The sequence below is a fragment of the Salvelinus alpinus genome, chromosome 7, assembly GCF_045679555.1.
Source record: "Salvelinus alpinus chromosome 7, SLU_Salpinus.1, whole genome shotgun sequence".
NCBI lineage: Eukaryota > Metazoa > Chordata > Actinopteri > Salmoniformes > Salmonidae > Salvelinus > Salvelinus alpinus.
Window position 1 is genome coordinate 32,264,215 of NC_092092.1, and position 27,910 is coordinate 32,292,124.

The 27,910-nt window shown below is 46.4% G+C and overlaps 1 protein-coding gene across 1 annotated transcript; it reads right to left on the reverse strand.

Moving 5' to 3' along the window:
- Positions 1-50: 50 nt before the first annotated feature.
- On the reverse strand, positions 51-27,821 carry pkd1b (polycystic kidney disease 1b). The gene is made up of 38 exons (XM_071409881.1): positions 27,459-27,821; positions 26,914-27,094; positions 25,059-25,267; positions 24,766-24,884; positions 24,388-24,535; positions 19,585-19,856; positions 18,680-19,459; positions 18,359-18,490; positions 18,056-18,231; positions 17,667-17,806; positions 12,279-15,997; positions 11,974-12,132; positions 10,669-10,806; positions 10,232-10,517; positions 9,898-10,132; positions 9,634-9,784; positions 9,401-9,538; positions 9,133-9,277; positions 8,079-8,994; positions 7,656-7,908; positions 7,203-7,398; positions 6,826-6,993; positions 6,510-6,659; positions 6,203-6,413; positions 5,840-5,963; positions 5,388-5,540; positions 4,922-5,264; positions 4,732-4,837; positions 4,285-4,496; positions 3,858-4,060; positions 3,386-3,583; positions 3,033-3,169; positions 2,734-2,934; positions 2,473-2,647; positions 2,068-2,355; positions 1,784-1,918; positions 1,354-1,668; positions 51-1,272 (listed from the first exon to the last, which is right to left on the reverse strand). Exons 1-38 carry the CDS (start codon positions 27,535-27,537, stop codon positions 421-423), a joined length of 12,543 nt encoding a protein of 4,180 aa, XP_071265982.1. The 5' UTR covers positions 27,538-27,821; the 3' UTR covers positions 51-420.
- Positions 27,822-27,910: the final 89 nt, after the last annotated feature.

Genomic DNA, 27,910 nt, shown 5'->3' on the forward strand with positions numbered 1-27,910 from the left:
TTAAATGTGATTTGATATTTGAGGAAATTCACAATGTAAACAAATAACTTGGTGATTATTTAATGCTGTGTGTCACTACTTGTTACAGATAGAGGATATTAAACACCAAACCCAATGTTACTTCTGGTATTAATCAGCAGGAAAAATATATTCCGCAGTTCTTGGAGATTACAAAATAATCCTCTATTTAAATGTTTATTATAGAGTAGATACACAAGAAGTACAAGGTATACAACCTCAGCATACGTATGTAGAATACCTAATGCAGAAGCACTAGTAAAGTGGTAGACAACAGTGGGAAAATGTGTCTCTTGAAGTAGTACTGCACAAGTCACAGCTGGAACCTTGGAGGTTCATACACTAGATACTGTATACCCACAGTAATAGGCACTTTAATCTCTGTCTCAGTCCCTCTCAGTTTCAGTCTATGTCTGTCTCAGGCCCCTCTGAGATCCAGGCCCGTCTCTTCACAGGCACTCCTTCACTGGCGCGTCTCCTGTCCCCCTCCTCGCTACAGGGCCTGGCCTTCGTGTTGACCCCACTACCACCACCACCAGGGGCCTGGGGGGGCCTCTGAGCTGCATCAGCCGAGTGAGAGCTCCCTGAGTGCCAGGCTCGACGTCTAGGAAACTGCCTGGCTCCAGGACACACGGAAGGCCCGGTGCCCAAGCCCAGGCCAGGGCTCCTTTGTGTGGGCTTGGTTGCCTCAGAGAGGTGAGCGTGCCTGGGTGGGTGTGAGTGAAGCTGGAGAACGACAGACTCAGAGTAGGAGCTGTGAACACGAGGGAGGGAGGGATTGGTGAAGGGAGGGCAGGAGAGAAGGGTAATGGGGTTGAAAGAAGGAGGAAAGGAAGGGAGGGAGATGCGAGAATGAGGGGGTAGCAGAGCTGTCCTCCTGCCCATCGCCCCTCTACCTACTGCTCTTCCTTCACTTGTCTCTTCTCCTCTTCCAAGTCCCTGCGGCCTCGTCTTCCTCCTCCTGCTCTGCACCTCCTCTAGCTGGGTCTCCAGACTGTGAACGTCTGCAGTCAGCTGGTTGACGCGGTCGAAACGTGAAAGCAGACCGTTGACGCAAGACAGCAGGCGGTCCAGGTTGAGCTGAACGTCTAAGCCCGGCGCGTCGGACATACCCGAGTCCTCGGAACCCAGGGAGAGGGCGGAGGACAGGGGATGGGGGGAGGAGAGGGAGGATGAGAGGGTGGAGAGACAGGATTCTTGGGATGATCTGGAGGGAGGCACCACCATGCCCTCAAACTTCACCCTGTGTCTGAACTGTGGAGAGAAGGGAGGGAGGGAGATTTCAGAAGTTTCAATTTGTGTTTAATCAAATGAATGAATGAGTTTCCTCCATACCTCCTTGGCCTTAATGAGTCCCATCCAGAGCTTCAGTCTTTTGATGAAGAACTCCACCATCTCATAGTCCTGGGGCTCCATGGCTGGCCTGTACATCTCAGCCTGCACAACCCTGTACGTGCGGAGCAGAACAGCTCCAGAGAGACGGGCCAGCAGCCAACCTCCCAGCCCCAGCAGAGAGAGTACGTAGAGGGGTCCGAGGACAGGGTGAGCCCTGCTGAGCCTCTGCAGGACCAGGCGACCACGCAGCACAGACAGCACAGACACACCAGCCTGGTACACAGACAGGAACCCATCCACAGACCTGGAGAAGAGCTGAGACACAAACATATATGCATGAATAGGAAATGCATATTCCCATAGAGTGAGCTGTGTCTCGCATATTCCTGCAGAGAACCTTGGTTACATTACATAACCTTCCATTTCCTACCATGTGTCCAGTGTGAGAGAAGAGCAGCAGCAGTAAGATCAGTAGTAGAGCCACAGCAGCTATCTCTCTCCATGCCCGCTGAAGCACTCGACCAAAGACCACCCACCTCCGCACGTACCTCAGAGTACCCACCATCTGAAACACACATTTTTGCATTTTGATGGTAGTGGCACAAAATGTGAATTCCTAACCCATGGAGTTAGGAACTATTCAAATAATGTCATTCTTTAGGAACTATTCAAATAATGTCATTCTTTAGGAACTATCTTTAAGTTGTCCAGTACCTTGAGTACCAGCAGAGTGAGCAGTATGGCTGATATCTGTGTGGACCTCCTGGCCAGCAGGGCGGCGCTGTGGAACTCAGTGAAGGAGTCTGGTCTGGAGCGGTGCTGAGACAGACAGGAAGCAGCCTGGGACAGGAAGCAGAATCGCAGCGCGGCCATCGCCAGGGACAAAGAGGCGAGGAGGAACTGTAACCAGCGCCAGCCCTGACGCACGTACTGGGCACAGTCGGTAGCCATGGCCCATAGCTCCACCCCCAGAAAGAGGATGGCAGAGAGGAGCAGGAGCACCTGGGGGGGGGGAGTGTCTCAGAACGGAACCTATTGACGATCTTACATTTTTGCAATCCCTAATGAATGGGAATAATAGTGTTGTTTTATACAAACAAATTGTTTATCAAATGTTACCATGAGTGCAATCTGCAGGTCTGGTCCTGAGGAGGATGGGGGGATGAGTAGAGGATGGATGGAGAGGGAGGAGATGAGTGTGTGTATCTGGGTCTTCTCTAGTAGAACAGACACACACACAAACAGACTAGTCTCTCTGTGGTACTGGGTGAAGTCAATGGACACAGCCTTTAACCTGAGAGAAGAAAAGAGTACAAAGAATCATGTAGGATAATTTGTGTGGAACTGGTGTGTGTCTGTGTGCGAATGTGTGTAACTCACTGTGCTGTGGTCCAGTGTGTGCTGTGTAGGCCAGAGAGAAGCTGGCGTGTGGTAAAACTGCTGTTCCCCAGAAAGACTCCATTATTATGGTCTGGAGTGTGTATACAGCGTATCCGTGGTAACCCCACCAGGTGGAGGGCGGGGTTCTGATGGAGGTGTGGCACCAGGATGTTGTCCATCCACTGCCACGCCCCCTCCCACCTGAAACCAACACAGAGAGATACATGTGGACACAGCCCACACACACACCAATACACAAATCAGTACAGGGTACATGCACACACACACGCAGCCCTTACCCAGTGATGGTGTTGAGGTTGGTGGTCAGTGAGTGTTTGACGGCAGAGTGTAGCAGTCTTCCCTGGGTCTCCTGAACACTGTCCTGGTAGTTCACCATCAACACCACCAACAGGAACAACATGTGGCACACACAGTGCTGGGAAGGGGGGAGAGAGGAGAGAAAATGAAAGAGAGAGTGAGTATATAGAGGGAATGAACAAGAGAGGAGAAGGGAAGATAAAGAATGAAGATGCATGTTATTTTAATTCCAGTACAATACCAAATGGTACTAAGTGGTTAGGAATATAAACAGTACACCACATATGTTCATTCCAGAGGATGAATGGGAGCTGTTTTTTTGTTTCCTGTTTACCTTCATGAGGGACCGTAGCGCTCTCACTTTCCTGGCCTCCTCCTTGGCTTGCAGTAGGCCGAACCCACAAGGGGGGTGCACCTTGCCCCCCTGCTTTCCCCCCTCCCTCTTAATGACGGTCTCCTGCCCCAGCCGATCATTCACCTCGGGGTCTACAGGCCTTAACACCATAGCATAGAACAAGGCCTGCACACACACCTGAGGAGAGGACATACAAGGGTTAAATTGCCAGTACCATTAGTAAAGGTTATAAGGTGCATAACTGTCTAGTTCCTCTTAGACTGAAAAGATATCAATAGATTAAAAGCCAGCAACTTACGTTTTACAATCACATGGGTCTACAGGAAATACAGAAGCCATACGGTTGCGTATCTCTGTCTCTCTCTCTCTCTGGTATGGTGAAAACATTCATTGCTGACAATTTGTTGCATTGACTATTGAGCCTCCCGTGTGTATGTCTCTATCTGCCTACCTTGAGAGGCTCCAGCAGCAGAGCGGAGGTGAGGAAGGCAGACAGGGCTGAGATGAGCCACATCAGGACCACTGAGCTAGAGAAGTGACTCCCATAGAGGCCTACTACAGCCAGGCAGGCCCCCAGCAACAACACAACCAGGGGGTAAATTACTTGCAGTGCCCAGGGAGGTAGCAGCCAGCTGGGCTTGCCACGGGCCACACCTGGGGGGGTGAAAAACATGGAAGAAACTATGCTCTAATAGTCTGCAAATATGATCAAGTTGTTTGATATGAATATTCAGATAGTTCAGAGGCTTTTCATGCAAAATAGACATCATTCATAGAAAGTTTTAAATGGTGAACTCTCACATCCACATAGTAATACATTTGGCATAAAGAGGAGGGAATCGTAACAAAGTTAGGATAAGTCAGTGTTAGTGGCTCACCTATGCGTGTGGTAGAGTCAGTGGAGTCAGGGGAGGGGCTGGGGAGGAAAGTACTGGCGATGGAGTAGACAGAGAGAGATGAGGAAGGCCTAAACAGCCCTGTCCCATACAGAGAGATGGGAGAGCAGGGGAGGTTGTGGATCTCTGTTCCATAGAGTGGTTTGTCCACACTCAGCTCAGACCAGCCACTGCGGGAGCTACCCTGGCTCTGGCTAAAACCCACAGAGAGATGAGTAAGACTCAGAAGTATTCTTTGCCAACAGGCAACAGTGCTATACAAATGACTATGACTGGTTGTTCCCTGCTATCTAGTCCAGTCTGATCAACTCTGATCTCCACTGAAAGAGGGGAGGAGGACTGTATATTCGGAGCATATACTGTAGACAGGGCTAGATACGGTATTATCTGGGGTTTAGGTCTGGAGTGTACTGGTCAGGCAGGTCTTACCTGTGGGACAGAGAGGTGGTCCTGGGGGAGTAGCGGCCGCTGTCTGATGTTGAGGGACTGTTGGACACTCCTGTGTCTGCTGCTATAGACCTCAACAGGTCCTCCTCTGAAACACCATGAGAGACAATCATTTTAGACGTATTCACACAGGAGTCATAGTAACACATATGGGACACACACACACACACACCGGACAGGGTAAGGACATTGGGTTGCAGGTTGTGTCTCTGGAGGCCAGACAGGGATTGGGATGGACCCACAGGTGCAGTAGAGGAGGGTGGGGGGTTGGAGATGAGAAATCGGGGTGAGGAGGGTGAGGCTAGGCATAGCTTCATCAGGGCTTTCTTCCTCTTCAGCAGACGGGCATGACCCAGGGATGATCCCAAGGGGTCAGAGGTTATTTCCCAGGAGGGCCCTGGGAGGTCAGTGAGGCTGTCACAGGAGGGCCACAGGGTCATGCCATCTCCATCCTTCTCCACTGCCAGGTTAGTGGCATTCCAGAACTCAGCGTTGAATGCCTTGCTTCCCATCAGCTAAGAGAGAAGAAAAAGATAGCTTTCAGCCTTTTCAGTGTACAACTTTCACAAGAGAGTCAGAAAGAGCTGTGTATCTGTGTATGTGCATGCATTGACACGTGTGAGAGTTTGCACTCTTACAGAAGAGGGTGTGTCTCCATCCAGGCCTGACGGATCAGGTCCTTCAGGCAAAGACAGGAAGGAGGAGCAGGAAAGATCTGATTGGCCGAGATAGACGCCCATCTCCACTGACTGACACACAGGGGATGGAGGCACTGACATATCCACCGCTACCTGAAACACACACAGGGAAAGGGAAACCCAACCCAACATGTGTAGCTGAACCAAGCATCATCTCTGTCAAGGACTTTCCACATTACTCTGTTGATTTGGAAGCACTTTCCAAATCAACGGAGTAAATATACAATACACTATCACATTGACCTTGACATTGACCACATTGACTAAGCTTTTTATTGATAGAAATGATAACAATGTGTGGTTTAATAGGCAGTCATAGGATTATTTTTGTTGACGGGGCAACAGAAAAAATGGTTGGAGAGTGGTTGGAGAGAGAGATGTAGGAGAGGTACCTGGCTGTGAGTCTTTCGCAACAGGAAGCAGAGGAGACACTGGAGAGGAAACACCAGGATGGCAATAGTCATCCCCACTGCAACCGTTTCCCAGGTTACAAGCAACCGGGCCGAAACCGGTACACTAAAACACAACACCCTTAAAATGGCTGATTCTTTCACTTAACAGAGTTAATGCAGAGTATGTGGGACAGGTAACAAAGAATTGTAGAGAGTCTCAGGCAAAACATCAATGTTGTTGTTCAGCGCAGTGAGTTGTCCACAGTGCGAGAATGATTGACTCCCACCTGAGCACTTTCACAAGAACCATCCATTGTGTACACTATTGTCACCTGGAATGTTCTGGTTAGAATGCCATCTCACCTATGCCCCTCTGTGCCCACAGCCCCGTACCACAATGCCCCTAGTGCGAGGTAGAGGTGTAGCAGGAGGGCACACACCGTCACCCTCTGCCCCCGCCTGAAGCGGCTGTGGGCGGGGCGTTCCCACAGAGAGAGCCACAGGTGGCGCTCCAGCATTCCAAACGCCAGCTGGGAGGAGAGAACACGTTGGAACTGAGACAGCTCCTCAGGACCTGAGAGATAGATGAAGAGAGAGAGAGAAATCTGTTTTGGAGGCGATCGTGCTCTCCCTTAGTGTAAAGACAGATAAAGAGAGTTGTAGCACTTACAGGAGGCCAACATCTCTTTCTCCACTGTCCCTCCTCCCTCGTTCCTGTCGTTCTCCACAGACAGCCAGTCTTCTACCAGGAAGTAGAACAGGTGGTCTGTCTGAGGGTCCCACACCACCACATGCTGCACGTACCACGATGGGTCCAGACCTGGGAGACATACACACAAACAGGTATTGTTGTGTTACCTGTTTGGAATCTTACTACCTGGAGCCTCAATCTCCTGCTTCCCTTGTGTTCCAGTAGGCGAGTGAATACAAGACTACGAAGTCTTGCAATGCGAGACTACAGTAGTTGCCTGTGTTGTCATGGTTACCTGTGTTGTCATGCCAGAGGCGTATCTTCCACACCTCTCCCAGGTTGCTGTCCGTCTCCAGGTGGAACAGGTCCAGACCACTTCGTTGGAACGCCCCTTCCCACTGCAGGTGGCGTGAACCGCTTTTAGTCACCCCGTACAGACTGATGCCCACGTGGGCCGTCGTGCCTGATGGGAATTACAAATAAACGTGAACCAGGTTTGCGTTTCACTTTAACAAGATGCTTTCTCAGCCAGATGTTCTCTCTCTTTTACCCTCGTTCACTCCCACATGTTAGGACAGGACTGGACAGGTGAAACTCTCAGCAATACGACAGAAAATAAGTGGATCTATCGCTTACACCTACCCAGTCGTCTAAGATCTGCGAGTCCCTTACCTGCTCCTCGACGCCAGCCTGTTTTGACCAGGACTCTGTAGATGTAGCGTCCAGGTCGGCCACACAGTGGTACATGGCATAGTCTCAGGCTCTCCAGGTGGTCCAGTTTGTGGGCGATCAGACCCAGGAGGAAGTGGATCAGAACCAGGACAGCACACACAATCCCCACTACTACATTATGCATTGGACCACTGGACTGGGGTGATGAGATGGAGGGGGACATATAATACAAAATGAGTCAAATCAGTAGAGGAGGTTCCAATTCAAAGCTGTGTTCCAAGGTGGGTGAACAGGTGGTCATATTGAATGTATGATCATGTCTCGGAATTCTGTGTCCCTCTAACTTTCAGCATGTATGTGCATCTATTTAAGGCTGCTAACATGTATTTTCCCAGTGTGTACTAATGAGCTATACCATTTCTTGTGTTAACCTGAGGAGTATCCCAAACATACCGGTGGCAGTAGCACCACAGCGTCTGGATGGACAAACAGACTGGCCCCGAACATGGTGAGGTGCTGAGTGAGGCAGTGTGCTGAGTGGAGGGTGCTGCCCTCCAGTGGCCGGAGGCCCTCAGTGCTCCAGCTCCTCTTCCTCAGGCTGTAGTACTGACAAAGAGAGCTGAACACACACACTGAGGCCTGGACTGGAGCTCCACTCAGACTGGATGTCAGGTTCACAAAGAGAGATTGTACTGTGCTGTTAAGTCTGGAGATTACGAGAAATAATAGACAACAAGCTGCGTTAGTAAATGACTGGGACGTCATCATACACCATGTATAGAAGAAAATCAGGCCTCACAACATTCTGTCTGTGTAAAAGTGAACAACTTGTAAAAAGTTTTGGAAAACGTAACTGTCTAGATACAGAACACTTACAGAGGAGAGAGGAATATGGTGTCCTCCATGGATGACTGGCTGGAGAGGGAGAGGGTCAGCTCTCTGACTAGGGAATCATGGGAGGCAGGATGACCTGGCTGGGTGGCCACTGTGATTCTCACATGTCCTGAGCCCACCAGAAAAGCTCCTGGAAGCAGGCTGAAGTTTAAGGAGATGTACAGTCCAGCATTGGGATGCATATTCTTCATTGCCCTCACTGTAAAATCCAGCCACCCTTTGGCTCGGAGTGTGAAGTTAACCATTGGGGCTCTTCCCTCGTCTCTGTCAATTCCACCAGATCTAGACCCAGACCCACTTCCACTTCCACCACTAGCCCGATGCCCAGCGCCGATCCTTCCTACAGTATATATTTTGGGCAAAGTAACCCTGATAGATCTGTCAGTGTCCAGGTTAGCAATGGGTATGGGCTGTCCCTGGGGCGTGGTGAACTCCATGGCAGCCAGAGAAGTAGAAATGGGTGGGTTGGCTGCTGAGAAGAACTCAGACCCCCCTTCCAAACCCAGGAGAATCTGTACCACCTCAGATCCCTGGACCTGACGCTGGAGCTGGGCACTGAGAGAGGAGGGAATGAGGAACTGGCAGGGCGGATGTGCTGGGTATGACTCTGGCTTGTCAGGGTTTAAATGCCATTTGTTGGACTGGTTTGATTGGCGGCTGTTGACCGAGGGGTCAGTGGTGCAGAGGAGTTCCGAGGGGTTTCCATGGTAACCAACGGCACTGATCTGTGGAGCAGAGAGAGACAGGGGTTCCTCGTCGCGTGGCCGCGAGCGCATCAGAATACGCATGAGAGCCCTGGCATGGTCCAGGGCTGACACTGCAGTTTCAGATACATTAGAGTGAGTGTGAGGACCAGAGGAGACGAGTTTGGACTCGGACACAGCAGCCAACGAATTGCCTGGAGACAGAGAGAGAAATAACCGTTTTTGGTCAAAAATCTTGGACTAATTCCTGTCCTTGCTCTATGAGCATGTATCCTCCACCTTTTATCCTTGCATTTCCAACCGTCGATCCCACTCAGAAGTTGGTACAGTACCTATTACATGGAGGATGTTTCTGCCCGTGTCTATGGCTGTGTCATCTCCTAGTCCCGTCTGCTCTTCCATAACCCTGATCATTCTCCCCACAGATTCTAGAACATTCTCCTGACAGCCCTCACACACCACCTCACTTGGGACTGCCTGCAAGAGACAACACACAGAGGCATTCAGGCATCGAGGACAAATCTGTATCATTTGTGGGTCTTTTTTCCAGGCTTTTATGGCACAAACTCCGTCTGTGTAGACTATGGCCAGGTTACCTACAGTGGACTGGGCCAGGGCTAAGCTGATCTGGGCTGCATCCTGTAGAGAGTACACAGACAGAGAGGCCAGCGCCTGTGTCACATTCCCCCTGATCTCCCTCCTGTCCCTGAGATCCTGCTCACTCAAAGTCTGATCCACCTGTGACCGAGAGGAGAGAGATAGACAGGTAAAGGAAAGATGACGTTAAGGAGACGAGAGACACAGCCAGGTAAAGACAAAGGTAATGTTCATACCTGATTGAGCTGGCTGGTGAGGGCGATGGAATAGGGAATGAGCTGCTGTGGGTTACCCTGTTGAAGTAAACCCGATAGTTCGGTTTGGCTCTTGTTCCTCAGCCACGCTGTGATCCCATCTCCATCCACAGGTCTCAGCACTGTTATAGTTCTGAAAAAACAAAAGCATCCATAAATTGTCTTTTTTACAATTTACCTCCATAGGTCTCTTGAGGTCGGAACCGCTTCCCTGCATTCTCAGTTTTAAACTCATCTCCAGTTCACCTGTTAAGTGCTGTGACCTTTGACCCCAGGTGGTCCTCTACCTGCAGGATCACAGAGATGATTGACCGGTCCTTCTCTGGCCCCACCTCCCCCAGAGGAACCAGGCTGCCAAATGTACGCTGGGTACCCCTGTAGAGGGTGAGAAGGGGACAGGCTTGGCCCCAGCCTGGGCATGATGACGCCACCTGGAGAATATAGATAATCTGGGGGGACTCACTATCCTCATCCAGCCAACCTATAGAGTAGATACAGAACATCTGGTACACCATAGTAAAACATGGCAAAGACACCAAAAGAAGATTTGATTGTATCTTTGAGTCTTTGTTTCTATTACCTGAGCAGTTGTATGTTACCACAGTCTCCAGCAGGCGTATGTTCTCCCCAGGACCTGGAGTAAGAGTACACACCCCTCCATGGGGTGGAGGGTTGGGCAGGAGGGTCAGGCTAGCAAACCCCCATCTTCCCCCAGCAGGGTGGGTAACATTTAGGGTGAAGGTATAGTTACACCCCTCCTGCAGCACCCCCGGTCGGACCACCAGTTCAGGAGAGAGACTGCCCGTAGTGGTCACCTCGTTCAGGTCAAGGGTCATGCCGTTCTGATCCTTTTCGCTCCATTTGTACTGTGAAAAGAGAAAGACCATACATCAACTTTCCGTCATAAGTCCTACAGAAAGCAGCCATGACAGCTGATGGTGCCTGACTTTATTTAATTTGTCACAAACGGTAAATGTTGTTTAGGTCAGCCAATTAGCTACGTAGAGGGGAACTTACCTGAACATGGCTCCCACACTTATCACAACGACCAGAGAGCACAATGGGGCGACTCTGGCTGACACGGAAAGAAGAGAGACTACTGCAGGAAACACACTCCACACTTACAGGAAGCACTGCAACTTTAGATACCGCCACCTAGAGGCATGGAGGAGTATTTGACATGAATATACTATCAAATAAAGATAACACAACCACACTGAAACTGAAAACGTTATATGGTCATTTTGACCACTATCGGGTGCATGGTATTGTTATTTCTGGCTCATTAACATATTTTGAGGCGTGCCTTGTAAGAGGCTATATTTGTTGCACCCGTTAGTGAGAATGCTGTACCAGTTTAACTGGTATGTGGTAGTAGTGCCCCATCAATTAAAAATGTATAGAGGACAGATTGGAGAGGCAGCTAGTCTTAAACTTTTAATGGTTGAGCATTTGTCTGTTTTGCCCTGCAGTCACTTCCAGTTTGGAAGCCTTTGTTAAAGGACCAGTGCAGTCAAATAATGTATTTTTCTTCTGTTTTATATATATTTCCACACTATGAGGTTGGAATAATGGTGTGAAAAAGCCCTTTTTGTGGGATGATATCACCAGTTGGTAAATGAGTTAATAGACCAATAAGAAAGAGCGTTCCAAACCTCTCTGCCAATAAAGGCTAGTTTTCCCCTCCCCCTCCCCACTCAGACCACTCCCAGACAGTCCCAGCAAAATTCTTGCTTGAGAAATTGCTCTTTGCTAAGAAGCTATTTTTCTATTTTTGTGTCTTTTCACCATTTTAATTGAAAACAATCACAGTGGGGTACTTAATTGTTACCCAGAAATGATTTGATATTGAGATAAAAATACCATTAAGGCCTCTACAAGTGCAAGTGATATAAAACACCAAATATTAATTGATATGCTGTAATGTGTAAAACATTACCTAGCGGCCAACCTGCTAGCACCAATCTCATTTAATTACAGTAAAATCCTGTAAAATACAAACACCATCTCCCTTCAATGAATTTAATTAATTCATCCATCCGTTCATTCATTCATTACGATGACAGTAGCATTTACTTTTTACAGTATAGTACGTCAATTATACAGTATTTTACTGTGTGTCATTACACAGTACTTGCTTTGATACTGTATATAGATTACAGTAGTTGTACTGCAATATGAAAATTGCATGAAATACAGTAACTTACTTACCACTAGCTGCCTACTGTCAAATTCACAGCAACCCATTTACAGTGCATGGTTGGCTGAACCACCTTCGTTGCATAAAGATATTGTGGTGTGTAGAGATAATGTGAGACTCACAGACTGTGTAGTAGAGATAGGTCTCCTCCCTTCCTTTTGGACAGTGAGGGTGAAGAGGTAGAGCTTGTCAGGCTGTAGCTTCCTGCTGGGGACAGTCAACCTGCTGCTGTTATACCCTACAAGCTGATCCTGGTCCTGGGACGACCACTCAGTAGAGTTCTACAGGCAGAAACGGATACCATTGGTACAATTATGAGAAAACATCCAGGTAAGACAGCAATATAAGTTAACATAAATGTAAGTGAACAATTTCTACCTAAATAGTAGTAAGGCAATAAAGGGTTCCTAATTCTGATTTAAATTACCTCAGTGATGAATTTCCAGTGGTAGTTCAGCTCCCCTTCCTCTCCCAGATCCACATCAGGATCATGGGACTCTGACCCATCCAGGATCAGGTCACTGTGGCTTGACACCAGTCTATGTGATCCCCCCCTGATGATGGGTACCAGGGAGCTGTGAACCACAGACAGCCTGGACGTCCTGTGCAGACGTAGAGGGGTTCCCTGAAGAGAGACAGTGAACCCCAGGCAGTACTGGCCCACCTCCAGGGCCTGCTTAGGGAGGGACAACAGTGGTGTAGTCACACCCACCAGGTTAATCAGGGTTACTGGATGTCCACTGCTGTTCTGGATTACTGGGTGCCCACTGCTTTGGGTTACCAGATTGCTGTCAGTCTTGTCAGCTCCACAGCCACTCCCCCTAAACACTTCCCATAGGTACATGGTCTTGTATGCGGTGCAGCCTTTGATGTCTACGCTTGCTTCAAAGTAGCTGGATCTAGACTTGAGGATTGTGGATTGGCCCTGGACTAAAGTGACCTGAGGGAGTGAGCACTGGAGTTCTCTCACCTCAGTGAGCAGTTGTGTGGAGACCTGGCTGACATTATTGAAAGCTGTGACTTGAACAATATATTTTGCAGCAGTGAGATATGTGTGGTCCACTGTATTGGATTTTGTGATGACAACTCCTTCACTTGAGTCTCCAAAGCCCCATTGAAACCTCAAATTGCTGCCACCATCTACTCTGACTGAGAATCTGACACTATAGCCTCTAAAGGTTTCTGTAGAATCACAAACAATCGTGACCTCCCTCACGGGCAACTGAACAATGGCTGTCTCATTCAGGGTTTCAGAGCAGAAGCCATTGCTAGCCATCACACCCACAGACAACGAACCACTTCCGGGTGAGATATACATCACTTCCTGTCCAATGACATGTAAGGGCTGGATCCCTTCTAATTGGATCGTCCAGGTGTAATCGGTTGGAGAACCACTCATGACATTTGCTTGGAAAGGGACCTCCTTTAGAGCTTCTAGAGCAGTGGAACAGCAGTTGACCAGTCGTAGGCCCCCGATCCTCTCAACCACCTGGACGGTCAATGACACCTGGGAGTTGCTCACCTGGTTCCAGGCTCGGGCTGTGACAGAGTGAGACCCAACTGGGAGGGTGGAGGTGGTGAAGCTTACCTCAACAAGGTCATATGATGGCTCAACTTCGTCAAAGGCTAAAGAGAAGCTGACATTGGTTCCTTTGGAAACGAATGGTGTAAAAGCAATATGATCTTCAGCGCAGACCGTAGACCTGCTAAGGTTTAGAGTCAAGCCCTGAATAGCATCCTGGATGGTGGCTCTGTGTGAGACTGCCTGCCAGCTAATACCATTAGAGACGTTCAGAGAGACATTATAGACCCCTAAATCTGTAAAGGTATAGATAACTGACTGATTGTTGTCCAAAACCACAGCACCTCCAGTACACCCAACAACTTTCCACTCCCAGTGCCGATCATTCCCTTTATTGACATATCCATAGAGTGCAACTTGAGTATTGGACGTTATAAAGAATGGATGTGTCTTGCCACCTACCTGAAAGTCTGCCTCTCTAACCTCCTCCTGAACTGTGAAATGTTTGGTGGCGTTGCTTGAACTGAGAACATTCTGGACCGACACACTGACAGAACCAGAACCCAGAGTCTCAAACATGTAAAGAAGAAAAGGAACATCCGTCTGTAAGGGGGAAAGGTCTGAGTTCACATTCCAGAGATACCAGAGGTCAGATCCAGTCTCCACAGTTACAGAGATGTTGATATACTTCCCTAATGGTATGGTGTCCCTAGCTGTTGACATTCTAGCCCCTGAAACTCGCTCTACTGCCTTTAGAGAAACACGGCTGGTTGTCTTGCCAAGTCCGTTGGAAGCTGTCAACTCAACAGATATATTACCTGGAGTTTCAGTGGACCACACAAAGTGCTCACCAACACTGCCAGTTTGGGTCACACCTCTCTGGTTGGCTAGCCAATGGTAAGTGACATTGGAGCCATGTGTTACTGACGCAGTGAGCAAGACACTCTCTCTGGTTGGTATGTAGCTAATGGATGTCAGGCTCAGACTTGAGAATTGAAGCCCTTGTATTCTCTCTAAAACTATAATCAAAATGGCTGCCTCCTGTTGGCTCACCAGGTTCTGGGCTGTGACTTTGACCTGATACACACCTGCTTTAAGAAACACATACTGAAAGTGAGACATCCCAAGCTCAGTGGTATCAGTGCCATCCACTGACCAGTAGAAATTGACATTACCTGAAACATTGCCAACTGCTGTTATGACAGTCTTTTCCCCTACTACTGCAAATGGCTGGCTGATTTTCAGCTTCAGGTCTGACACAGGAAGCAGTACGTTCACTTCCAGGTTAACAGAATCCAGACTAACTGCATTAGAAGCTGTGGCCTTGACTGTAAACCTGCCAGCGGAAGTAAAGACATGGGAAACATTTTGACTCTTTGCCAGTGGTGAGCCGTCACCAAAGTCCCACTGCACAGAAACATTGGTCCCAGGGCAACGCTTGACCCAAAGTGTCATCTTCTCATTGACAGTCAGTGTGTTGCTTTGACTGCTGTGTGCTATGGATGGTTTACTCACAGGCTGCTGCACAGCAACAGTGGCTTTGGCTATGCTCTGGCTGACTTTGTTACTTGCCATCACTGAAACATCATGGATCCCTTCCTCCTTATACACAAAGCAATGATGAGCCAGTCCTCTTATAGGAGAGCTGTTGGATGAATGATTGAACCACAGAAACTGATATCCAGTGGGCTGTCTTTTGGGGGCAGCAACTGCATTAAAACACACCTCTTTTCCTACTGCCACAGCATCCTGTGATGGGTGGATGGTTATCCCAGTAATGGGGGCCTCAATGCAAACGTTGGCATCATAAAAGACATATCCTACTATGCTGAGAACAGTTACGTTAACGTTATAAACCCCAGAGTTTGAATAAGTGTGAGTAACAACAGAATTTCCATTCTGTACTGACAAAGGTGATCCATCCCCGAAATTCCAATGGAAAGTCAGCATGGAAACATTCCCGTTCACCAGTGCTTGGAGCTGTATCTCTTTCTCTGTCTCGGAACACTTCGATGGCAGAATTCCACTGATGGTCAACCTGTAGATTTCCAGACGGATGGACTGGCTAGCCTGGCTGACTGCGTTAGACACAGTCACTTTGACCGTGTAACTCCCTGGGGACTCGTAGACATGGGATACAGAGTTGTCTGTGATGTTTTTATGTCCAGACCCATCACCAAAGGTCCAGTCCCAGTGAAGACTGGAACCTGAAGCCACTTTGCCCTTGATTTCAGTTACAGACTTCAGTTCACTGGGTCCACTACAGCTCAACTGGAGACCAGATACCTTCTCCACCACTGCCACAGCTACCCAGGCTGTCAGTGCAGTCAAGGTGTTGTTAGCGCACACAGTCATGTTATAAACCCCAGTGGTCCGAGCAACATGGCTAACTTTGCCGTGGAATCCTTGGATTTCTTTTGAACCGTCCCCAAAGTTCCAAGTGTAAAGGATTCCGTCGTGAGATGGGTGTGAAGTGGCTTCTAGAAGAAAGCTCTGGTTGACCAGGGGAACCGGAGGAGATGGAGAGATGAGTATACGAGTCAATGGAGGCCGTACCTTCAGTGATATGGCTCCCTTGATGTTGTCGTATTGGTTGTAGACTTGTACAGTCAGTGTGTAGTCATCTGTATGAGTGAGAGACAGAGTGATATACAGGATTTAGACCGCTTTCTTTTGTCCACATTTTGTTACGTCACAGCCTTATTCGAAAATGTATTCAATTAAATTTCAGCAAATCTACACACAATACCCCATAATGACAAAGCAAAAACAGGTTTGTAGACATTTTTGCAAATGTTACATACATTTTTTTTTATACGTAAGTATTCAGACCCTTTGCTATGACACTCGAAATTGAGCTCAGGTGTATCCTGTTTCCATTGATCATCCTTGAGATGTTTCTACAAGTTGATTGGAGTCCACCTGTGGTAAATTCAATTGATTGGACATGATTTGGAAAGGCACACACCTGTCTATATAAGGTCCCACAGTTGACAGTGCATGTCAGAGCAAAAACCAAGCAATGAGATCGAAGGAATTGTCCGTAGAGCTCCGAGACAGGACTTTGTTGAGGCACAGATCTGGGGAAGGGTACCAAAACATTTCTGCAGCATTGAAGGTCCCCAAGAACACAGTGGCCTCCATCATTCTTAAATGGAAGAAGTTTGGAACCACCAAGACTAGTCCTAGAGCTGGCTGCCCGGACAGACTGAGCAATTGGGTGGAAAAGGGCCTTGGTCAGGAAGGTGACCAAGAACCCCATGGTCACTCTGACAAAGCTCTAGAGTTCCTCTGTGGAGAGGGGAGAACCTTCCAGAAGGACAACCATCTCTGCAGCACCAATTAGGCCTTTATGGTAAAGTGGCCAGACCGAAGCCGCTCCTCAGTAAAAAGCACAGTACAGCCCGCTTGGAGTTTACCAAAAGGAACCTAAAGACTATCAAACTATGAGAAAAAAGATTCTCTGGTCTGATGAAACCAAGATTGAACTCTTTGGCATGAGTGCAAAGCGTCACGTCTGGAGGAAATCTGGCACCATCCATACGTTGAAGCATGGTGGTGGCAGCATCATGCTGTGGGGATGGTTTTCAGTGCCAAGGATTGGGAGACTATTCAGGATCGAGGCAACGATGAACGGAGCAAAATACAGAGAGATCCTTGATGAAAACCTGCTCCAGAGCGCTCAGGACCTCAGACTGGGGCAAAGGTTTACCTTCCAACAGGACAATGACCCTAAGCACACAGCCAAGATAACACAGGAGTGGCTTCATGACAAGTCTCTGAATGTCCTTGAGTGGCCCAAATAGCTGTGCAGCAACGCTCCCCATCCAACCTGATAGAGCTTGAGAGGATCTGCAGAGAAGAATGAGAGAAACTCCCCAAATACAGGTGTGTCAAGCTTGTAGCGTCATACCCAAGAAGACTCAAGGCTGTAATCGCTGCCGAAGGTGCTTCAACAAAGTACTGAGTAAAGGTTCTGACTACTTATGTAAATGTGATATTTCAGTTTTTTTTATATAAATGATTAAAAAAATCTAAAAAAATGTTTTTGCTTTGTCATTATGGTGAATTGTGTGTAGATTGATGAGGGGGAAAATGTATTTAATACATTTTAGAATAAGGCTGTAACCTAACAAAAGGTGGAAAAAGTCAAGGGCTCTGAATATTTCAGAAGGCACTGTAGATTAATGGAGACATACCCTATTGTATTGAATGGAAAGAGGAGTGATATGCAAGCATCTATACTATTAGAATGAATTACAATAATTTACACATTGGTAGAGGTATGTTTACCTGGCTGTAGGTAGACGTGGCTCACAGAGTCTTGCACATACACCTGTCTCACTCCTCGCTCCACTGGCCTGTCCTGGGACTCCTGGGACAGGGCAGGAAAGGTGTGGTTTTCCTGGGCACTGCCATCCCCAAAAGACCACCTACAGGAAATAATATTTAATAGCTTAGGGTTTTTTAAAGTCTCATCCGAAAGATAGCACCCTATGTAGGGCAATGTCCCCTTCACTGCCCTGGGGCAATGGGATCTCCTTAGAGTGCCCGTCCTGGACCTCCAACACCACTTCCAGCAGTAGTTAATGAGAAAATATGGAGGAAACAGATATGCTACCCTCATTGATGTAATATCACTCCAAGCGAATACTTCTGTGAAAACAGAAAATGACCCTAACCTGAAAGTGACGCCTAGGGAGACATCAACTTTGACCCTGAAAGTGTAGAGACGCAGTGCGGCCACAGCGATAACCTCCTTGACAGAGAGAAATTCTGGGTCTGCCAGAGGGGTCATGGTGTCAGCAGTCAGAGTGACCTCTAGGGTCTGGGAGCTCACAGGGTTGGCTGCAGTCACCTGGAGGAACACAGACAAGTTATTAGTGAGGCCCTATGGGCCACTTTACTCTGTTATATGGGTATTATATTAAAAACAAGGTTGTTTTATCTTAATATAAATTATATGAAATGGATGAGCTTAGTACCTTCAGTTTGTACTCAGCTGGCTTCTTGAACATCACACTATAGGTGTCTCCCTCATAGGAAAAGTTATCCAGCTCGTCAATCACCCAGGTGTACTTTACTGAGGAACCAGTCTCTGCCGTGGCTGTAAATGCCTTAGAAAAAAACAGGTAACGGTGACAATGTATAATTTCAATACAGTAGCAGGGACGTGATCAGCAGAACAAATAAATAAAAGAAAATCAGATTATTTTCAAAGATGCACAAAGAAAACACAGATTTTCAAATAAATACTATAAAATACAATACAACTTTATATTATTGATGAAGTCGGGCTAACTCACCTGTGACAAGTCCACCAGCATCCTCAGATGTCCATGTGGCTCTACACTGAGCCCAGCCACCGGCTCATAGACACACACCTGTACACAGGTACTCTGTTCACTCACTCCATTCACAGCACTGACGTTTAGAGTGTGGACGCCCACTGAGGGTAGCACCAGGGACATGTGGGAGAACCAGCTGTCAGGGTAGTCTCTCTCACAACCAGGCCAGGAGTCAGGTAACTCTCCTGGGCAGGACGGGAGGAAGGGGACCCCTGTCTGGAGCACCGGAGCCAACCAGGAGCTGGTGGCCCCTTTTCCAGAGAATATTTTAACCACAATGAGTATAGGAGTGTCAACCAATATATGGATCTGGTTGTCTCCATCAGGCAGAGGATGGATCATACAAAGGCCAGAAATTTGACTTTTTGCTGGGGCAGGAGCTGAGGTTTCAGGGGTCATACTTATGGGCGTACTGATGTTCCCAATGTGAGTGAAGCCACTAAGTTCACTCTGGCCCGTACTTGAAATATAGCCATGCCCGTGCAGTGTGTCGACGTACAGCACCCGTAGGTCGCACACCACCCCGTCCACCCACTGCCCTCCATCCGGCGGGGACGAGAGGCCCCCCTCCCACCAGCCCCCCCACTCCGCCCCTTGCAGGGAGAGGTAGCTTTGTCGCCAGGGGGAGGAGGATGAGGAGGCGTTGTCGCGGCAACTCAGGAAGGTTCCAGGTCTCCCGGTGTGTTGGATGGACAGAATGTCATCGGGGTAAACACTGATCTCCCTCTCTGGCAGGATCTGACAGAGAGAGAATGAAGCAAAGTTATTTGAATTTCATTGATTCGACTTATCCAAAGCATAAAGCATGTAAATAAGAACTGTACATAAGAAACCCTCGGTAAATAAGAACATCTCACACATACACTAATATGAGCAGGCTCTGAGCAAGGAGCCACTCTCATGGGCAGGTCTGCCACCAGGTGGTAAAAGGGGGGTATGTCAGGGTATCTGGGGGGCAGGGGGTAGCTGTGCTCCCCTGTAGAGGGGGACTGGTTGTAGGGACTGCAGGGGCTGGTGACAGGGACACAGGCCTCCAACAGGTGGCACCAGTACTGTCCCAGGGCACAGCCTCCCGTAGTGTTACACAGAGGGGTGATAGAGCAACAACTGAACGGGTTCAGGAGAGAACTGCAACCTGCAGAGAGTGAGAGATGGATAAGGGAGAGAGATGGAAGAGAGAGAGCGAGAGAGAGAGAGAGAGAGAGAGAGAGAGAGAGAGAGAGAGAGAGAGAGAGAGAGAGAGAACGAGAACGAGAGAGAGAGAACAAGAGGGAGTGAGAGAAAGAGAGAGAGAGAGAGAGAGAGAGAGAGAGAGAGAGAGAGAGAGAGAGAGAGAGAGAGAGAACGAGAACGAGAGAGAGAGAGAGAGAGAGAGAGAGAGAGAGAGAGAGAGAACGAGAACGAGAGAGAGAGAGAGAGAGAGAGAGAGAGAGAGAGAGAGAGAGAGAGAGAGAGAGAGAGAGAGAGAGAGAGAGAGAGAGAGAGAGAGAGAGAGAGAGAGAGAGAGAGAGAGAGAGAGAGAGAGAGAGAGAGAGACGAGAGAGAGAGAGAGAGAGAGAGAGAGAGAGAGAGAGAGAGAGAGAGAGAGAGAGAGAGAGAGAGAGAGAGAGAGAGAGAGAGAGAGAGAGAGAGAGAGAGAGAGAGAGAGAGAGAGAGAGAGAGAGAGAGAGAGAGAAAGAGAGAACGAGAGAGAGAGAACAAGAGGGAGTGAGAGAAAGAGAGAGAGAGAGAGAACAAGAGGGAGTGAGAGAAAGAGCGAGAGAGAGAGAGAGAAAGAGAGAGAGAGAGAGAGAGAACAAGAGGGAGTGAGAGAAAGAGCGAGAGAGAGAGAGAGAGCACAAGAGAGAGAGAGAAATAAGAGTGAGTACCAGTTATGTATCCTGAAAGATCGATCATCATACATCAGGGAAACACAAAAACAAACAGGAGTGAATCAGCACAAACGCACACAGGGCAAGTCTTCTGATACAACAACATCTTTATTAATAACCTGAGGTGTTGTTTCTTTTTTTCTTATTAACCCATCCCCTCTTCGGAGGACACAAATCCTTTTAGTTTTTTACAGCTTTTCTGCAATACATACATACATACATACATACATACATACATTTTACATGTACATTTTACATATACCAGAATAAATGATCTAGTGAGTCTGTCTCATCGCAGAAAAATGTACAGAGCTGAGATTGTTGTATGCCCCATATTATATAGCCTTCAGTTGGTGGCAAGAATTGTGTATAATAATTCAAATTAAAAAACTTGAAGTGCTGCTTAAAGTGTTGTTTTTTGTATCAGTTCATAGACCATGTGCCATTGAATCAGTACACCCATTTATTTTGCAACCTGTATGGCACAGCTGTCAATATTTTTGTTCTCAAATTAAACTTTACATTTCTATTTATGCCAATTCTTTCAGCCTATTTGTATCTTTAATATATGGCAGACAAACAAGTTCCTTACCTTCTCCCTCTTCCACTTGCCTCCTTCATTTTGGTGGCAATGCTGCAATCAGTTGATTATACATTTGAATTGAGCAGACATTCACATATAGTTTCGATAGCGGCATATGTGACTTAACTCCACCGTTTCTATTCATAATATCATTAATAAATATAATTTAAAAAAATTATAAAAAATGTTTTTTTTATTAATCAGTAAATTTGAGTTTAAACATAATATTTGTTGTAATATTTGTTCTATATTTTCTGGAGGATAAACCTGAAATTGTAACCGGCTTTGTATGGCTTGTTAAAGAAAGGGAGATACTTTAAACAAAATTTCATTTTCAATTAGTTGGAAATGAGAAGTTGTAATCTGCATAAAGGCAAAAATAAAAATGTTGAACAAGGGATGAGCCTTTCTTAATAATCTACAGAACCATTTTGGGGTATCACACATGTATAGTGATAGGTTTAAAGCTGTAATATTTAAAGCTTTAAACTCATATATAAATAGGCACATTTAATTTTGTCTGGCTTAGCATTCCAAATAAAATGAAATATTTTTTGCTCATATCATTTAAAAAACGAGTTGTCTGGAGTAGGCAGCGCCATTAGTAAGTAAGTAAACTGTGATAACATCAAAGAGTTAATCAATGTGATTTTTCCATAAACAACAAGTATTTACCTGTCCATGGTTACAGAATCTTATCTGTTTTTGCAAACTTTCAACTGAAATTGATTGTGGTCAATTCATTTATATTTTTTGAGATGTGAATGCCAAGTATGTCTACTTCACCATCCGCCCGTTTTATTGGTAAACTACAAGGTAGTGTAAACACTGTGTTTTTTAACGATCCAATACGTAATGTGGTACACTTGTCATAATTACATTTTAGTCCAGAGAGGCTAGAAAAGTGATCAAGATCTTCAATGAGACTGTGTAAGGATCCAGATTGTGGTCTTAAGAAAAAACTTGAGTCATCGGCAAACATTGACACTTTAGTTCTTATCCCCTGTTTTTATTTCTGTGTTCATGCAAGTGGCTGACTGTACAACTCCTCACTTATCCTCACTTATCTAATCCTCACTTATCCTCACTTATCAGGAGCTGCAATTTGGCAGTATGCCCAGACCTTGTTTTGAGAAAGAAATGAAAGATATCTCAGATCCAAGGTCTCAGCTTAGAGAGAAAAAGCCTTGTGAGGTGTTGCTCTGTCACATGTTATGAAACAAAACTGTAATGATTAATTAATTATGCTAAATCATGCAAATATAACTTGTCTGTGTACAGCCGTATATAAGACAAATGCTGGTACAGCCCAGGCAGAGTTCCTGATTGACATGTGTACTATGGTGCATTGAGCTTTACTCAGTACTTTGTTGAATCACCTTTGGCAGCGATTACAGCCTTGAGTCTTCTTGGGTATGACACTACAAGTTTGGCACACCTATATTTGGGGAGTTGCTCCCATTCTTCTCTGCAGATCCTCTCAAGCTCTGTCAGGTAGGATGGGGAGTGTCGCTGCTCTGGGCTCTTGTCTCTCCAGAGATGTTCAATCGGGTTCAAGTCCGGGCTCTGGCTGGGCCACTCAAGGACATTCAGGGACTTGTCCCGAAGCCACTCCTGTGTTGTCTTGGCTGTGTGCTTAGGGGTTTTGGTCCTATTGGAAGGTGAACCTTCACCACAGTCTGAGGTCCTGAGCGCTCTGGAGCAGATTCTCTCTGTACTTTGCTCTCTTCATCTTTGCCTCGATCCTGACTAGTCTCTCAGTCCCTGCCGCTGAAAAACATCGCCACAGCATGATACTGCCACCACCATGCTTCACCGTACGGATGGTGCCAGGTTTCCTCCAGACGTGACGCTTGGCATTCAGGCCAAAGTGTTCAATCTTGGTTTCATCAGACCAGATAATCTTGTTTCTCATGGTCTGAGAGTCTTTAGGTGCCTTTTGGCAAACTCCAAACGGGCTGTCATGTGCATTTTAATGAGGAGTGGCTTCCGTCTGGCCACTCTAACATAAATTGGTGGAGTGCTGTAGAGATGGATGTCATTCTGGAAGGTTCTCCCATCTCCACAGAGGAACTCTAGAGCTTTGTCAGAGTGACCATGGTCACCTCCCTGACTAAGGCCCTTCTCCCCCGATTGCTCAGTTTGGCCGGGCGGCCAGCTCTAGGAAGAGTCTTGGTGGTTCCAAACTTCTTCCATTTAAGAATGATGGAGGCCACTGTGTTCTTGGGGACCTTCAATGCTGCAGACAATTTTTGGTACCCTTCCCCAGATCTGTGCCTCGACAAAATCCTGTCTCAGAGCTCTACAGACAATTCCTTCGATCTCATGGCTTGGTTTTTGCACTGACATGCACTGTCAACTGTGGGACCTTACATAGACAGGTGTGTGCCTTTCCAAATCATGTCCAATCAATTGAATTTACCACAGGTGGACTCCCATCAAGTTGTAGAAACATCTCAAGGATGTTCATTTGAAACAGTATGCACCTGAGCTCAATTTTGAGTCTCATAGCAAAGGGTCTGAATAGTTATGTAAATAAGGTATTTCTGTTTTTAACTTTAAATACATTTGCAAAAAACCTGTTTTGGCTTTGTCATTATGGGATATTGTGTGTAGATTGCTGAGGTTTTCTTTTTTTTAATCCATTTTAGGTTAAGGCTGTAACGTAACAAAATTTGGAAAAAGTAAAGGGGTCTGAATAATTTCCAAAGGCACTGTATATATAAATTCTAGTTGTACTTTATCAAACACCTTTTCAAAATCTGCTATGAAGACCAGGCCTGGTATCTTTGATGTTTCATAATTGTTGTATACTATCTCCAATATATCGTCCATGTAAAAAACTTGTATGATCAGGATGAACAATATCTGGTAAAACCTTGTTTGTTCTATGTGCTATGCATTTCGCCAGGATTTTCGCATCACAACATTGAAGTGTGAGAGGCCTCCAGTTTTTAAATGGACTGGATCTTTATACTTACCACCTGGGTCCTGTTTCAGTAGTAATGAAATCAAATAATCTTATTGAGTACCTGAAAGTCTACCATTTTTATAGGAGTAATTAAAACATGCAATAATGTATCTATGAGTACATCAACAAAGGTCTGGTATACCTCTACTGGTATACCATCAAGCTCTGGTGTTTTTCCAGACTGATAATATTTAATTACCTCAAAAACTTCCTCCTCTGTAAGGTGGTGGGTTTTTTTTACCTGGGGGCACCAGGTGATGGTGGGGGCTGCAGTAGGGCCGGAGGATCTGAACTCTGACCAAGGTGGACACTTCTCTGGGCTGGCTGACCAGCTCCACTGATACCACCTGGCCAGCATGGCTGAACCACAGCCCAGGAAACAGCAGCATCTGAGGTGAGGATAATAAAGTAATCAGACACAAGGGGGGGGTTGTAAATTGGATTTTAGCATGGCTGTGGTCAAAGCCGACACAAGGTGATGCCATGAGTGCGACATCCATATCAAGAGTTTTGCCTGAAATCTGACGACATCCTAATATGAATGCAGTCCAGTAGGTCAATCAACAACAAAAAGAGTATCCTAATCGGTTCCCTCAGTGTGAAATATTATGTCACTCACCTCCACTCTCTTTTGGTCAGGGTCTGGGACTGTAGGGAGGACTTGTAGCTGTGACCTGGCGTACACACCCGACATGAGAGGAACACCTGTGAGGTAGCTGTCTAACGAAGGCAGGGAAACTACAGGAAACAGAGGAAACATACACACATCCATTAGCACACTGCAATATAACGTGTTCATTTGTGACAATGTTACACCCCTTAGGTCTCCCTATGAAGACAACAAACACATTTCATTCTGAATTATAGTTTGCAATGTCGTATTAATGCAGTAAACTCTCCATGCAGTCTCACCTGTAACCACCTTATCACAGAGGAAGAGGTACTGTCCATCACACACTGTCTTCCTCCTCTGTCCTGGTGAACCCAGGGCCATCTGGGTACAGCCCCCCAGGCTCTCCCTGTCCCTGTCCCACCCAGGGTGGCTTTCTGTTCCCAAACCCTCGCTTCTATCCGGCCCTTCTCCCCTGCCATCCCTCAGCCAGACCCACTCAGTGGATTTTCTATACAAAAATATGCATACAGTACCAGTCAAAAGTTTGGACACACCTACTCATTCAAAAGTTTTTCTTAATTTTTTACTATTTTCTACATTGTAGAATAATAGTGAAGACATCAAAACTATGAAATAACACACATGGAATCATGTAGTAACCAAAAATCAAAATATACAAATCAAAATATACTTCAAAAAAGCCACACTTTGCCTTGATGACAGCGTTGCACACTCTTGGCATTCTCTCAACCAGCTTCATGAGGTAGTCACCTGGAATGCATTTCAATTAACAGGTGTACCTTGTTAAAAGTTCATTTGTGGAATTTCTTTCCTTCTTAATGCGTTTGAGCCAATCAGTTGTGTTATGACAAGGTAGGGGTGGTATACAGAAGATAGCCCTATTTGGTAAAAGACCAAGTCCACATTAGGGCAAGAACAGCTCAAGTAAGCAAAGATAAACGACAGTCCATCATTACTTTAAGACATGAAGATTAGTCAATCCGGAAAATTCAAGAACTTTGAAAGTTTCAAGTGCAGTTGCAAAATCCATCAAGCGCCATGATGAAACTGTCTCTCATGAGGACCACCACAGGAAAGGAAGACACAGAGTTACCTCTGCTGCAAGAGGATAAGTTCATTAGAATTAACTGCACCTCAGATTGCAGCCCAAATAAATGCTTCACAGAGTTCATGTAACAGACACATCTCAACATCAACTGTTCAGAGGAGACTGCATGAATCAGGCCATGGTCGAATTGCTGCAAATAAACCACTACTGAAGGACACTAATAAGAAGAAGAGACTTGATTGGGCCAAGAAACATGAGCAATGGACATCAGACCGGTAGAAATCTTTCCTTTGGTCTGATGAGTAAATTTGAGATTTTTGGTTTCAACCGTTGTGTCTTTTTGAGATGATCTCCACATGTGTGTTTCCCACCGTGAAGAATGGAAGAGGAGGTGTGGGGGTGCTTTGATGGTGACACTGTCAGTGATTTATTTAGAATTCAAGGCACACTTAACCAGCATGTCTACCAAAGCATTCTGCAGGGATACGGCATCCCATGTGGTTTGCGCTTCGTGGAACGATCATTTGTTTTTCAACAGGCTGTGTAAGGGCTATTTGACCAAGGAGAGTAACGGAATGCTGCATCAGATGACCTGGCCTCCATAATCACCCGACCTCAACCCAATTGAGATAGTTTGGGATGAGTTGGACCACAGAGTGAAGGAAAATCAGCCAACAAGTGCTCAGCATATGTGGGAACTCCTTCAAGACTGTTGGAAAATCATTCCTCATGAAGCTGGTTGAGAGAATGCCAAGAGTGTGCAAAGCTGTCATCAAGGCAAAGGGTGACTACTTCGAAGAATATAAGATATAAAATATTTTTTGATTTATTTAACACTTTTTTGGTTACTACATGATTCAATGCATTATTTCATAGTTTTGATGTCCTCACTGTTATTCTACAATGTAGACAATAGTAAAAAATAAAGAAAAACCCTTGAATGAGTTGGTCTGTTCAAACTTTTGACTGGTACCGTATACCCAAAAATTTAAGAGAGGATGGTGGGGAATTAAGTGAATTAGTGTAGTCAGGTGACAGAATATAATGTATAAATCTGTTAGAAAGATCATAAACTGTTTACTCACGACGGGAAGGAGTTGCGGATGAATGTCTGAGTTTCAGTGCTTCGGACTGTGGCTAGATCCCCACCCTTCACCTGACGACAGGTACCCTTCGCCTCCAGCCATGATGTCGCTGACTCTGACAGCCAATAGCATTGCAGACTGGCCAGATGGACCTGGGCTCCTTTGGGGCAAAGGTGCTCATCTGGAGGAACAACATTGACCATTGCCACTTGATTACCAATTCAATTAATATGAACATGATTAATCATACCATTGCTAATTTGTCAATTCTGTACAATTTGGAAGAGGTATTTGTTAGTCAAGCACACATGTTATCTCATGAACAGATTATTGTTTTATGTGATAGCCTATATCCCTTTCTGTTTAGTATTGCGGGGAAAAACACATACATTCTAATCCAAAGCAAACCAGACTAATGTTCAGCATCAAACATCTGATTAGAAGAGAAGTCAAAAAGTAAGTCAAGCTTACCCCATAGAAATACATAAAGCTGTCTATGGCTCACCCCCCTGTAATGGAGGGTGATATCAAATGAAGTTCCTCACCAACTCCAGCTGTGAAGATCACTGCCGTCCACAGGCTCCAGATCAGGGCTAGGTTTTCAATAGCTGTCATCTCTGTCATCTTCTGTAGTGAGTCATACTCCCAGGTGAATGGAGAGGAATGGAGGCTAGGCTAGCAGAACGCTGGAGCTGATCACAGCTGCAAAGGGTTCCGTTTCACGGCCTGGCCCCCAAATATAGTATGTCTCTCTATATGTTCCTCTACCTCTGTAGCTCCCTCTACTATAGGCCCTCCTCCTCTCATCATGTCACTTGTTTTCTCTCTGAGCCTTTTGTCATACTCCACTTCCGCCCTCCTTTCCACTAGTTTAATGTTGTGTAGTGGGGTTTGTCCCTCATTCTCTCACTTTGTCTCTCACTCACTCACTCTCTCTCTCTCTCTCTCTCTCTCTCTCTCTCTCTCTCAGAAACAGGAGCTCTCCCCACATTTAACA

Bases quoted from the DNA above. Each gene is read 5' to 3' on its own strand.
- pkd1b (XM_071409881.1), bottom strand. From the start codon at position 27,537: ATGACAGAGATGACAGCTATTGAAAACCTAGCCCTGATCTGGAGCCTG. The intron at 25,268-26,913 runs GTGAGTAAACAG...ATTTTTGTATAG, and splicing joins ATCCGCAACTCCTTCCCGTC to AAAATCCACTGAGTGGGTCT. The intron at 18,491-18,679 runs GTGAGTTAGCCC...TTTTTTTCTAAG, and splicing joins TGCTGGTGGACTTGTCACAG to GCATTTACAGCCACGGCAGA.